The sequence below is a fragment of the Protobothrops mucrosquamatus genome, unplaced genomic scaffold (assembly GCF_001527695.2).
Source record: "Protobothrops mucrosquamatus isolate PMUCROS unplaced genomic scaffold, P.Mucros_1.0 scaffold_215, whole genome shotgun sequence".
In the NCBI taxonomy this organism is placed as follows: Eukaryota; Metazoa; Chordata; class Lepidosauria; order Squamata; family Viperidae; genus Protobothrops; species Protobothrops mucrosquamatus.
Genome location: NW_015386291.1, coordinates 708,408 through 722,022, shown reverse-complemented (window position 1 = coordinate 722,022; position 13,615 = coordinate 708,408). Strand labels below are relative to the sequence as shown.

The 13,615-nt window shown below is 45.2% G+C and overlaps 1 protein-coding gene across 1 annotated transcript; it reads left to right on the top strand.

Moving 5' to 3' along the window:
* Nucleotides 1–3,016: 3,016 nt before the first annotated feature.
* LOC114923453 (beta-1,3-galactosyltransferase 2-like) lies at nucleotides 3,017–4,110 on the top strand. Its single transcript, XM_029286457.1, has one exon. The coding sequence runs from the start codon at nucleotides 3,049–3,051 to the stop codon at nucleotides 4,108–4,110; it is 1,062 nt and encodes a 353-aa protein (XP_029142290.1). The 5' UTR covers nucleotides 3,017–3,048.
* Nucleotides 4,111–13,615: the final 9,505 nt, after the last annotated feature.

The following is a 13,615-nucleotide window of genomic DNA, read 5'->3' as shown; positions in this document are numbered from 1 at the left end:
TTGCTTTTGGAATATGTACCCATGCAGTACTTCCAAAAATTCTCAAATGTGCCAGTGATGGCTTTCTCCCATATAGAATGGCATATGGAGTATTATTAATGGAGGAACTCCACAGCCTGTTAACTATATAATTGGCAGTCAATATGGCTTCTCCCCAATATGACCTGCTCATACCAGAATCCTCTAATAATGAATCTTTTATTGTTTGCAAAACACCATTCCTTCTTTCAGCTACACCATTCTCTGCTGCTGAGTAAGGATTTGTACGTCTGTGTCTTATCCCCAACTGCCCCAACCATTGTTGGAATTTAGTTGACATAAATTCAGTACCTCTGTCAGTTTGCAACTGACATACTTGTTGTCTGTAGCTTCTCTCTACAAAACTTACCCACTGTTTAAATTGTTGTAGCACCTCTGTCTTATCTCTAAGCAAGTAACAAAATGAATACCTGCTATAATCATCAACAATTACCAGTGCATATTTTGCTCCTCCCAAACTGGCTTGCATAGGTCCCACCAGATCTGCATGGACCAGCTCTAGAGCTCTTTTTGTTTGTCTTGTGCTATATTTACTAACTGGGAATGCCTTTGACTTCGATGCTTTGCATATTGCACAGTCCAAATATGTTTTGCATCCCTTCAAATTTAGCCCTTCTGCAAACTCTTGCATTTGCTGCAAAACTTTAAAGCTTGCATGGCCAAGTCTTCTATGTAGAAGATGAATGCATGAATCATGCTCTGCAACATTCTTAAATATATGGGAACATTGAACCTGTTGTCCCTGCAATACATATAGATTATCTTCCTTTATGCCTTCTGCACAAATATTCCCATTCCTTTTGATGAGACACTTCCCACTTACAAAAATGATCTCAAAACCTTGTTTGTCTAAATTAGACACACTTAACAAATTATGTTCCATTTCAGGTACACAAAGCACATTGGTAAACTTTGATTCCAAATATGGAATTTTTACATTGCCTCTTCCGATGACTTTTGCTTTCTGGCCATTTGCCAAAGCCACAGCTTCTTGTGCTATTGGAACAAACCTGCAAAATAATTCAGAGTCATTAACAATTGTTTGACTTGCACCACTATCTATTAGCCACTTGTCTCTGTTGTTGCTATTGCAAACTTTTGCAACACCAAAATGTTCCTTTTGCAAATTAGTCTTCTTTGCATGCATAAATGTCTTTTGCTGCAAATTGTTCCTTTGCAAACAGTTCCTTTTCAGATGTGTGCTGGCTCCACAAATGTAGCAATTCCTTTCTTGCTGCTTGCAAAATCTCTCTTTTGTTGCAACTTGGTCCATCTGCTGCTTGTTCCTTCTCCTCGGGAGACTTGCAGTCTGGACCCCCTCCTCAGGAATTTCTCCTCCTCGTGGCTACTCCTGAAATTGTGCTTTTCTTCTTCATTAAGCAAACATGCCTTTAAAGCCTCAAAATTTAAGTCCTTTTCTTCTTTGCACTCAAATATTGCAGAAACTGTGTCCCAGGTTTATCTAAACTGTTCAACACCAATAAAACCTTCTGTGACTCAGGAAATTTAATCCCACGTTGTTCTAAGTCCAAAAATAAACTTTGCATTTTATTTAAATGCTGTTCCACAGATTCACCTGGTTGCAAACAGGCTCTGTAAAGTTTTCTTGACAATTGCACTATATTGCATGCAGAAACATTCACGTGAACAGCTCTCAACTTCAGCCAAATTTCCTTTGCAGTCTTTAGATTTGCAACATTTAGAAACTGTTCATCATCTAAATTCAAGATGAGATAGGCCATTGCTTGATCATGACTTTTCTGATCAGTAGCTGCAAATACTTGTGGGGGATTTTCTACAATATACCACAGCTCTTTTGCTTTCAGCAAACATTCCATCTTCGCAGCCCATATAATGTAATTCTTTTGGCCTAAACGAGGCACAGAGCTTTCCTTAAATTCCATTTCAGCCATTCTGCTATTTCTGCCTTGTTCTTATACTTTCTAAACACAGGCAATTTCTTCCAGCTTTAAATTACAATGCAGTCCTTAGTAAGCTCTGGGCCCATAACCTGTTAGAGAATTTTAATTTCTCTATTGGTGAAAATAAATCAGAAGCTCTCACAGGTGACTGCATTTAGCTGATTCAAATAAACTCTTTATATTCATAGCAAAATATTTACAATACCATACATTCTTCTTCACAGCAACATAGCATAAATGAAGACTTCTTACAGCAGAGACAGACCAGAGACTGAAACTGAAACAAACCAGCTTCTAACTCTAAACCTTTTGCACAGACTCAGTAGCACTTTCTTCACATTGGCTGACTGAGTTACCACATGACTCTTCCTGCTCATGAATATTCCAACAGTTTGTATGTCTATAAAAACAGGCCATCAATATTTGTTACAATTTGTTAGGAGACAGACATCTCACTCTAAATGAGGCATCTCACTCTAAATGTGAGTGACTCAAATATTTATAAGGCTTTAGTTTTGGTCTATGCCTAGGAGGCAGGACCAGGTCTTCTCAGGCCCCCACTTCCCTCCCCCCAATTTTCAATTGGTGTTGGATTAGCAAAATAGTGACTAGTATATTGATTCAGTCCTGTGTCCTAAGTTTGGTTTAAACCAGTATGGCTGATGTATTGTGCTACTCTCTCTGTGAAAACATTCCAAAAATGTTAGGGAGATGGTGTCAGCATTTTGGCAATTTTTTTTAGAATTTATCTTCTTCTCAAAGAATGTTAAGTACAAGACATCTACTATGTCAAGAATTTCAGAAGTTTGAGGGAAAATTAAAAATATGTAATTTCTTTTTAAAATGTATACCATGGGAATATATAATAGTAAGTCTCAACATAAAATAGAGTGATGGATATTTGCTTGTTAAGTATTTGTGTAAAAGCAAATAGTATTTTCTTATGAACTGAATATAACAATATTCCTTTGTCTTCTCTTTTGTAGGTTTTCTCTGCAAAGGAGGACAAAGTATGCAACAATCTTTCTCTTAGATATTGCCTTCCCTATTTCTTTCTCCTCCTTTCCAGAACTTTGAGGGCGTCACCATGTTCCTATCCCAGATGCAAGATTTGCCAACTGTGGCACTCTTGTTTTGTTCCATCTTTCTGTTTCTGCTTGTTCTGAGAACTGAAAGAGAGCATCTTGAAACTTTGGCTCTCCACCAGAAACTTCAAAGTAGCCCAGAATTTAAATGGAAAGATATACTTGAGAAGGCAAAGAAAAATAGTTCTTTGGATCTGCAGCCTCTTGCACCTTCAACAGCCGCGCAACATCCCTTGGAAATTGTTTACTCTAAAGATCTTAATTTTCTTCTCAATGAGCCAAATAAATGTCAGGAAAGGAACCCTATTTTAGTCTTGCTGGTGGTAACAAAGCCTAAATATTTTGTTGCAAGACAGGCCATCAAGCATACATGGAGAAATGAGAACTCAGTGGGTTATATTTCCATGGTCTGCCTTTTTCTCTCTGGTAACCACCAAGTCTTTGGATCCCGGCTTCAAAGTCTTTTGGATGAGGAAAGTTCCATCCACAAAGATATTATCCAGCAAAATTTCCTGGACACTTACAACAACCTCACCCTAAAAACTCTAATGGGCACGGAGTGGATAAGCAAGTTCTGTCCCAATGCCATCTGTGTGATGAAGGCAGATACTGACATCTTTCTCAATGTGAACTATATGGTGTCACAACTATTACAACCCCACTTAGCCCCAGACTATATGACAGGGTACATTTATCGGAACACAAAGCCATTACCTAATAAAGCATTTAAATGGTATGTGCCCTGGGAGATATATCCTAATGACACTTGCCCACCCTACACTGGTGGGCCTGGGTATGTATTTTCTGGAGATCTGGCCCAAAAGATCTACCGTGTTGCTCATACCATTAAGGTAATTAACATGGAAGATTCCTTCATGGGAATCTGTTTGTATGAACTGGGCATCAATGTGACATACAGTCCCTGGGGCCTCTTCAAGATGTATAAAATCAGCTATGAGAAGTGCAAATTCTCAAAGTTAGTGGTTGTACATCACTTTGAGCCAGAGGAGTTGCTACAGATTTGGCCTGACTTCCAGGATGAAAAGAAAATTTGCAAGAATTAGAGATGAATTCTTTAAAAATATATGCTGCCATTTTGGAATGCTAACAATGTATAGATAACATTTGCAGATTTGTTTACATTGGCCAAGCATATGAGATCACAGTTAAATATACAAATAACTGAAAAGCAAAGATCTCGATGGGAAGCTTCTGGGAGTTGTCAGAAGGTGGTATAATTTTTATTCTACCTTTGTAATCTCCAAAATATGTTTCTCCAATTAATATCAGTTTACAGATAGTCCTTGACTTACAAGTTCATTTAGTGACTATTTGAAGTTACAACAGTACTGAAAAAAGTGACTTATTACTGTTTTTCACACTCATGACCATTTGTAAGGCCCTGCCTCAGCTGCTTCCCTCAAGAAAGCAGAACTCTTGAAACTGGTAGCATTTCAAAAATAGCTTTTATTGAGAGATAGTGAAAGCAGGAAGAAGTAGGCAGAATTTGAAGTTCCCAAGTGAAATCACTGTTAAAACCCATTGTTCAAAACCCCTCCCAACTGTCCAGTCCATAGGAGCCAATACAGAGGTGCAAAGGTATTGAGAGCTCTGGATGACCCCATGTGCCCTGCACCCACTTACCTTACTGGTAGGACCACCACAGCCAGGCCTCCACACCCCGACACCTGTTGCGCCACTGCTTGACTTCTGCGGCCGCTTGCCATTTGCGGCCGGATGCCATGTGGCGCATTGCACCATTGCCGCTGCTCGCGGCAGGATGCCACATGGTGCTTCGGGCCACCTCTGCGGCTCGTGCAGCACTTCGAGCTGCTTTTGCTGCTCGCACAGTGTTTCGGGCTGCTTCTCCTGCTCGTGTAGTGCTTTGGGCTACTTCTGCTGCTTACACGCGTTGGGCCACCTCTGCTGCTTGCGCAGCACTTCAGGCCGCTTCTGCTGCTGGTGGCAGGAGGCCATGTGGCTCTTTGGGCTGTTTCTGCTGTTTGCGGCAGGAGCAGTGGAAATGGCCTGAAGTGCCATGTGGCCTCCTGCCGTGAGCAGCAGAAACGGTCCGAAGTGCTGCGTGAGCTTGAAGCATGCGAGCAGAAGCGGCCCAAAGCGCTGTGTGGATTCTTGCCGCTAGCAGAAGTGGCAAGCGGCAGCAGAAGTCAAGCAGCAGAAGTCAAGCAGTGGCACGACAGGTGTTGGGGTGTGGGAGGCCTGGCTGTGGTGGTCCTACTGGTAAGTGGGTGCAGGGCATGTGGGGCAGCTTCATCCCTCTACCCCCACCCTAGCTTGATTTTTAGGGGTGCACCTCGCTCCAAAACTAGGGCTTAGTTTTGTGGTAGGGCTTATATTAGACCCACCCCCCAAAATTAAGCTAGGGCTTACTATTGGGCTGGGTCTTACTTTTGGGGAAACATGGTAGTTAGTTATGTTTATCTGGATAAAGAGCATTGAATCATTTGAGCAGTAGGGGCTCTAACATGTTTCTTGTGGACCCACTCATTTTGGGATGCGGGGAGGTCTTTCCATGCTATGAGGTATTGTGTTATTCCATGGTGTTTACGAGAGTCAAGGACCTCTTTAATTTCAAAATGTTGTTCACCTTCAACCATGATGGGTTGCAGCCTTGGGGGGCCCACAGGCTGTAAAGGTGAGGTTACTTCAGGTTTTAGAAGGCTGCAATGAAACACAGGGTGGACTTGTCTCACAGTTTTTGGTAGCTCTAGTTCTATAGTGATGGGGTTTATAATGTGTGTGATGGGGAAAGGTCCCACAAATTTTGGGCCTAATTTCTTAGAGGGTTGTAGGGACTGGAGATATCGAGTAGATAGGTAGACTCCATCTCCAACACAGAATGGTTTAGGTCACACTCTTTTCTTGTCTGCTTGTGTCTTGTAGGCTGCTCTGGCTTCATCTAGTGCTTTGCGATGACTGGGCAGATATTTTTTAGCTGGTCAATCCATGCCTTCAACATAGGAATGGTGGGATCATTGGTTGGCAGCTCGGGCATTGGGTAGCCTTGCCCGGTAGCCACTCTGAAAGGGGTGAAGCCAGTGCTAGTGTGTACAGCATTGTTATAAGCAACCTCAGCAAAAGGCAAGAGGTCGGTCCAGTTATCCTGTTGATAGTTAATAAAGCATCTTATGTATTGTTCTAGAACTAAGTTCATTCATTCTGTCCCCTCCCCCCCCCCATTCATTTGAGGATGATGACTAGAACTCAGGCCGATCCATCTCCAAAAGTTCCAGAAAGGCTCTCCAGAACTTTGAAGTGAATTAGACCCCCCTCAGAAATTATTCAGTGTGGGGCTCCATGTAAGCGATATATGTGATGTGGGAACAGCTTTGCCAGAGTTTTAGCCATAGGGATCTTCTGATACGGGATAAAGTGAACCTGTTTTGAAAATAGGTCAGTCACTACTCAGATTACTGTATTTCCTAAACTTTCTGGCAACTCTATGATAAAATCCATAGAAATCTCTCCAGAGTGCTAACGGATTGCAGGTTTTCCCTTGTCTCCGTTTGGCTGCTGCGCAGGTGGGCAGCTAGCCATATAGCTCTCAATGTCCTTCTTTAGGGATGGCCACCAAAACTGTCTCTTTAAAAGGTGTAGTGTTTTTATGAATCCAAAGTGCCCCGCCTGTTTCAAATCATGGCAGTTTTGCATAGTCTTTAGTCTCTGACTAGTAGGGACATACAACTTCCCTCCTACCCAGGCTAGTCCTCCTGCATGGAGCAAATGTTCTTGTGGCTCAAGAACTAGGGCTTGCTTGAAAATGAGGGTAGTGGTGTTATCTAGTGGCTGGGCTCCTTTTTTTTTTGCGCTCTCATGGTCATTGGAGCCACTAGCTGTTTTGCTGGGAGCAGGGGCTTGACAATTTCAGCTTTGGTACTATTATACTGGGGCTGTCTCGACAGAGCATTGGCCATAAAGTTCTTCCCTCCCAGTAGATAGCGGAAAGTAAAATTGAAGCACTGAAAATGCTGGGCTCACCATGCCTGTTTAGGAGACAGCTTCCTTGGGGTTTTCAGGGCTTCTAGGTTTTTGTGATCAGTCCAAATTTGGAAAGGGATTTTGCTCTCCTCTAAGAAGTATCGCCAAGTGAGGAGGGCCCACCTGACCGCATAGGCCTCTTTTCCCCACACTGCTCATTTTTTTTGATGTGTAGGCACAAGGCGGTAGTTGGTACTGGTCATTTTCTTGGAGCAACACCACTCCCACAGTCACATCGCTGGCATCGGCTTGAATCATGAAAGGTTTTTCAGGGTCTGGGTGCCTCAATACTGGCTCAGTGGAAAAATGTCTCTTTAGTTTTTCAAACGTCACTTGTCATTCCATAGTCCACTTTAGTGGCTGGCTGGGTTTTGGTTTGTACACCTCCTTTGTCTTTAGCAAGTTAGTGATGGGGAAAGTGATTTGTGCAAAGGAGGGAATGAACTGCCTGTAAAAATTTGCAAAATCGAGAAAGCTCTGTAGCTGCTTCCTGGTATGGGGAGGTACCCGCTCCAATAGAGTACAGCACTTTCTCTGGGTCCATCTCTACCCCTTTGTGGGAGATCCAATAGCCTAGGTAGTTATCTTCTCTTTGTGGAACTTGCATTTTGAGAGCTTAGCATACAGGTTGGCAGCCTGGAGTTTATTCAGGAGTGCTCTGACCAGTTCCACGTGTTCGGTTTTCGTTTCACTGTAGATCAATATGTTGTCAAGGTATACCAATACCCCCTTGTATAGGTGCTCATGGAGCACTTTGTCAGCTGCATAAACATAGCAGTCCAAACGGGAGCACCTTGAATTGAAAGCAGCCTAGGGGCAATTAAAGGCAGTTTTACACTCATCTCCTTCCTTAATTCTGACTTGGTAGTATGCTTCACACAAGTCCAGGTTAGAAAATACCTTTTCCTTTGATAGATGGGCTAGCATATCTTTCATGAGTGGGAGGGGGTACAGGTTTTCCATGCACACTGCATTCAGACCCCTATAATCCACAGAGACGAAGGGACCCATCTTTCTTTTCTCGGAACAGGACCAGGGTGGCCACCCTGGCTCTGGCCAGTTGTATGAAGCTCTGGGCCAAGTTCTTGTCTATAAATTTACATAACTCCTCTAGCTCCCTTGGGGTCATTGAGTACAACTTTGGCTTTGGCAACTTAGCCCCCGGGACAGTCTCAATGGTGCAGTCTGTGGGCCGTTGGGGAGGGAGTTCATCTGACCCCTTCTCACTAAAAAGTCACCCAAATTGTGATATTCTCGGGGTATGCCCTGCAACAACTCACCTCTCGAGGCAGGTGCCACTTCTCTACTGGGGTCTTTACTTGCTCTGTGGCCACAGCCATGTGAGTTGGCTCTTTCTTTGGGAACTTTAGAAGTCTCTTCCTCCAGTCCGCCTGCAGGTTCCATTTTTTGAGCCAGGCCAGCCCTAGAACCAGGGACCATTCCATTCTGGGCGCCATGATAAAAGTCAGAGAGAGTGGCTACCTATGGTGAGGTCCAGGGGTTCGGTGGTGAAAGTCTCTGGGTTGAGTGAGAAGCACAAGCATGAAGAGGAGAGCAAGGAGGAGACCTATGAGGGGGGAGGGTCCCCCCTTCCAGAGACGGCTGCAGGGGCTGCTGAATCGTCCAAAAAGGTGATCGACACACCAGCCAACTCTCCCTGCAGGGACCAGGGGGCCGCGAACTCTCGCAGGCCTCATGGGGGAGCAGATCCTCAGCAGAAACGAAAGGCACCCCCTTTGGCATCAAATTTGACTGAGATCCTCAGCAACTGGGATTCTTCCTTGCCCACATCCTCACCTATATGCAAGAATATGGGTGAAATATCCCAAGTGGGCCAGGGTGAGGGTGGTCACCCTAGCCCTAGGGAACCACAGCCTACTGGATGGTGACTCTCCACAACGCTAATGCTCCAGAGCTCTGGGATGTCAACTGCTGAGATGGAAGTTCAAGGACCCCCTGGTTGACCAGAAAGCCAGAGACCGCATCAAAACAGTAAGACAGGGCCATCGCCCAGTAGCCGAATACACTGAGGAGTTCCAGGACCTAGCCTGCTGCCTCAACTGGTCAGAAGACATCCTGGTGAGCTGCTTCAAAGATGGGCTGAATAATGACCTGTACAATGCCTGCATTGCCAGAGAAGCCCCGGCTCACCTCATGACTGGTGCATCCTGTCCGAAGAAGCAGAGATCGACCAACACGAAACCAGTACCGATCAGGCAGATTATGGAGGCGATCTCTATCTGAGAGAAGGTAGATGCCCGTGCTCAACTGCCTGCTTCATGTGCAGCAAAGAGGGTCATCAAGCAGCCGAGTGCCGGATGAAAACCCCAACCAAGAAAGGAGAACTACTGCCAATGGAGAAATGGGAAGCCCTCACAGTGAGCCAAAGACACAGCCCTAAAGAAGCGCTGAGGTTGTGGAGTTCTGCTCCCCTCCAAACCCAGGGAGGGAACTCCAACCCCATCGGAAGATGACCTGGGATGTCCAACAGTGATTACGACGATGACACCCTGGTAAGTGGGCCGATTGCGCCAGTAACCATGCCCATAGAACTGTTGAACCCAAGCTTGGGAAAGAAAATAGCCCTAAAGGGTCTAGTAGGAAAACTGGGGGTCTGTCTGAGGAAACTAAAGAAACCAATCACATTAGTTGCCAGGGGCGTCCCTATCACTTTCACCACCAACCCCCTGGACTTAACCATGGGTAGCTATTCCAAGCCTTTGACTTTTATCATGGCACCTGGCATGGAATAGCCTCTTATCATAGGACTGGCCTGGCTCAAAAAATGGAACCTGCAGGTGTATTGGAGAAAGGGGCTCCTGAAATTCCCAAAGAGAGAGCAAGTTCTACACAACAGTGGCCACAAAGTGAGGAAGGAAACTCTGAGAGAAGTGGCGGCAGCTTCAAAGAGTGAGTTGCTGCAGGGTAAATCCCTGGAATACCACGACCTGGTTGAGGTGTTTAGTGAGAGAAGCTCAGATGAACTCACCCCTCACCAGCCCAGACTGCCATCGAGATTGGCCCACAGTTTCTTTCAGCCGGCCAGAGCCAGGGTGGCGGGCCCGGTTCTGTTCCAGGATAAGAAAGATGGGTCTCTTCATCTATTGTGTTGATTACAGGGGTCCGAACACGTTGTGCCACTTTTCAAAGAGCAAAATGTTCTCTAAACTGGACTTACGGGAAGCCTATTACCGAGTCAGGATTAAGAAGGGGGATGAATGGAAAACTGGTGCTTCCAATTCAAAGTGTTCCCTTTTGGGTTGCAAGGGACCCCTGCGGTGTTCATGCAGCTGATAAATGAAGTGCTCCATGAGCACCTGTACAAGGGGGGTTTTGTATACCTTGACAATGTATTCATTTATACTGAAACGAAAGTTGAACACATAAAATTGGTCAGAGCAATCCTAAACAAACTCCATGCTGCCAAACTTTACATTAAGCTTTCAAAGTGCGAATTTCACAAAGAGAAAATCGACTACTTGGGCTACCGGATTTCCATAAAGGGGTGGAGATGGACCTGGAAAAAGTATGGGCTGTGTCACACCAGGAAGCAGTTGCAAAGTTTCCTTGCCTTTGCAAATTTTTACAGGCAATTCACCCCATCCTTTGCGCAAATTGCCCTCCCCATCACCAATTTGCTGAAAACAAAGGGGGTGGACAAACCAAAACCTAATCAGCCACTAAAATGGATTATGGAATGCCAACCTGCATTTGAAAAGCTAAAAAGACTTTTTTCCACTGAACCAGTGCTAAGGTATCCAGAACCTGAAAAGCCTTTTGTTCATTCAAGCTGATGCTTGAATGCTTGCCCCCCATGTAGCCATGGGGGCCGTACTGCTCCAGGAGAATGAGAAGGGCCAACTGCAACCTTGTGCCTACACATCGAAAACATTGACAGCAACTGAGCAATGTTAGACAGTGTAGGAAGAAGAGGCCTATGCAGTTAGGTGGGCCCTCCTCACCTGGCAGCACTTTCTGTAAGGGAATAATATCCCTTTCCATGTTTGGACTGACCACAAAAATTTAGAGGTGCTAAAAAAAAACAAGAAAATTGTCCCCTAAGCAAGCAAAGGCCCAACACTTTCAACATTTTAATTTCACCCTCTGCTACCTACCGTGGGGGGGGGGGACTTCCTAGCTGACGCTCTGTCAAGGCTACCGCAATATAATAGTGCGAAATCAGAAGTGATAAAGCCGTGACAATTAGTGGCTCGAGTAACCACAAGAGTGCAAGCAAAAGGCGGGTCGCTGCTAGATAATGCTGCTACTCTGGCCTTCAAACAAGCCCTAGAGAAAGACAAGTGGTACCTCAACCACAAGAACATCTGCTCAATGCTAGCCTGGGTAGAGTTAGCCCGGCGGCGCTCTTCCTCCTGTTTGAGGTTTTCATTGTTGTGAGCATTTCTGTTGAGGATTGGCAGCGGGGGTGGGATGGGGCAGTGTTTGGCTTTTATTCCCCGTCTGCTGGGTGGTTTCAGCAGGTTTTGGTCACTTCACATGACCCTGGGACACTGTGACCGTCATAAATATGAATCAGTTGCCAAGCATCTGAATGTAAATCACAAGACCCTGGAGATGCTGCAACATTCCAGCTGATTGGTGCTTCTTCTGGGCTCAGCAGAAGTGCCAGGATCAATGCTGCTTTCCAGCTGATTGGTGCTTCTTCTGGGCTCAACAGAAGCACCAGGATCAGCGCCGAGCTCCAGCTGGAGCCTGCTGCTGATCCTGGCGCTTCCACTGAGCCCTGACAGCCCCAAAGAAGTGCCGATCAGCTGGAAAGCGGCACTGATCCTGGCGCTTCCGCTGAGCCCTGACAGCCCTGCAGCTCCAGCCATCTCTCGCTCAGGCTTGTGCGGTGCTGCCACCAGTTCAGCTCATTCCCCTCCCCCCGCTATCACTTTTCTAGGATGGTCGCGTACCACCTGCCAGGTGCCAATGTACCACAGGTGGTACCCGTAGTACCACTGGTTGAAAAGCCCTGATCTATAGGGACCTGACATCATTGCAGCATCCCCATGTTATATGATCAAAATTCGGATGCTTGGCAAATGATGGTTGAAGTGTCTTGGGGTCTGACAAGCAAAGTCAATGGGGAAGCCAGATTCACTTAACAACCATGTTACTAATTTAACAACTGCAGTCATTCACTTAACAACTGTGGCAAAAAAGGTTATAAAATGGGGCAAAACTAACTTAACAAATGTATCATTTAGCAACAGAAATTTTGGACTCAATTGTGGTATTGTTTTCTTTTTGCTGCCATTTTGCCCCTGAATTTCTGAAGCTATTCCTAACAACTTGTTTGTCCAACTCTGGACATCAGCTCTGAAGAAGCAAGAATTGCACTTACATATCATTTATATAACAATAGAAGACATCTCAAATGAATCTCTGCTTAAAGCATGCTGGTGAAGAACCTCAAAGTATAAACCTAACAAACATTGGAAATGAAATCTTTGGCATGCACCCTCCCAAGTCTCTTAAGGACACTGCATGCTAAATAAAATAAAAATAAAAATAGAGAGGGGAGGTTCTGGGCAAAAAACTAGGCTAAAAAAGCAAACACAGGAGGCCAGTCACTGGACATTACAACAGAGAGGGAGAGTTAGGAAAGAGTTTAACATACATCTTTTAGTGGGAGGTAAGGTTTTTTTTTAATAGGATCAGCTGAGGGAGATAAAAAGGGATTACATGGAGTGAGATCAGAGGGATGAGGAGAGTGGACAAGGGAGGCCTCTGCCAGCGCCAGAGATTGACTGCTATCGTTCTAGGTAAGTTGTTGTCATCAAAGACTGATTAACATCGTTCTAGGCATGTTGCTGTCACCAGAGACTGACCGCCATTGTTTAGGCAAGTTGCTGTCATTAGAAACTGACTACCATTGTTTTAGGCAAAGTTGTTGTCACCAGAGGCTGACTGCCATCATTCTGAGCAGGTTGATGCTATTAGAGACGGACTACCATTGCCTTATGCCAGCTGCTGTTATCAGGAATTGACTACTATCTTCCCTGTAAGTTCTTATTGCCTGAGATCAACCACCATCATCCCATGTGAGGCACCGTCGAGAGTGACCATCACTGCCCCATGTGTGTGGCTGCCGATCGTGACTGAATACCACTGTTACATGCCCTGTTAGGCAGAGGCTCCAACGTGAGATACCTCCTTGGGTTGGTGGCCACTTGGAGGGGAGGTCGGGAGGGCCCGGACTTAAGCAGTCCCTACAGGAGTGGCTCGTCCGGGATCTCCTGTCCAGCCTTCCCCTTTGGAGAAGGGGGGCAGGTGGTCTCACATATGGATATGAGCCAGGTGAGCAAAATGGACCCCACCACCATTATACTAAGTGGTGTGAGGACCAGAATACTGAGGTAAAGTTGAGGTAAAGTGATGTCCCTGGTGATGTTTGGCCAGAAGAGCGAATTCTACAGACATGAGGACTCTTGTCCTGGACCAGAGGATATATGTGGTGAACATAAGGGTGGATCGGGACACTCCCCACTTCTATGTGCTGTTGGAGTGGAAGAAAAGTGTTCCAGAGTGCTTTCAGGTTGAGAGCCTTCAATGGACTGAGGA

What these genes read in the sequence shown, in the direction of transcription:
- LOC114923453 (XM_029286457.1), top strand. Translation starts at nt 3,049, where the DNA reads ATGTTCCTATCCCAGATGCAAGATTTGCCAACTGTGGCACTCTTGTTT.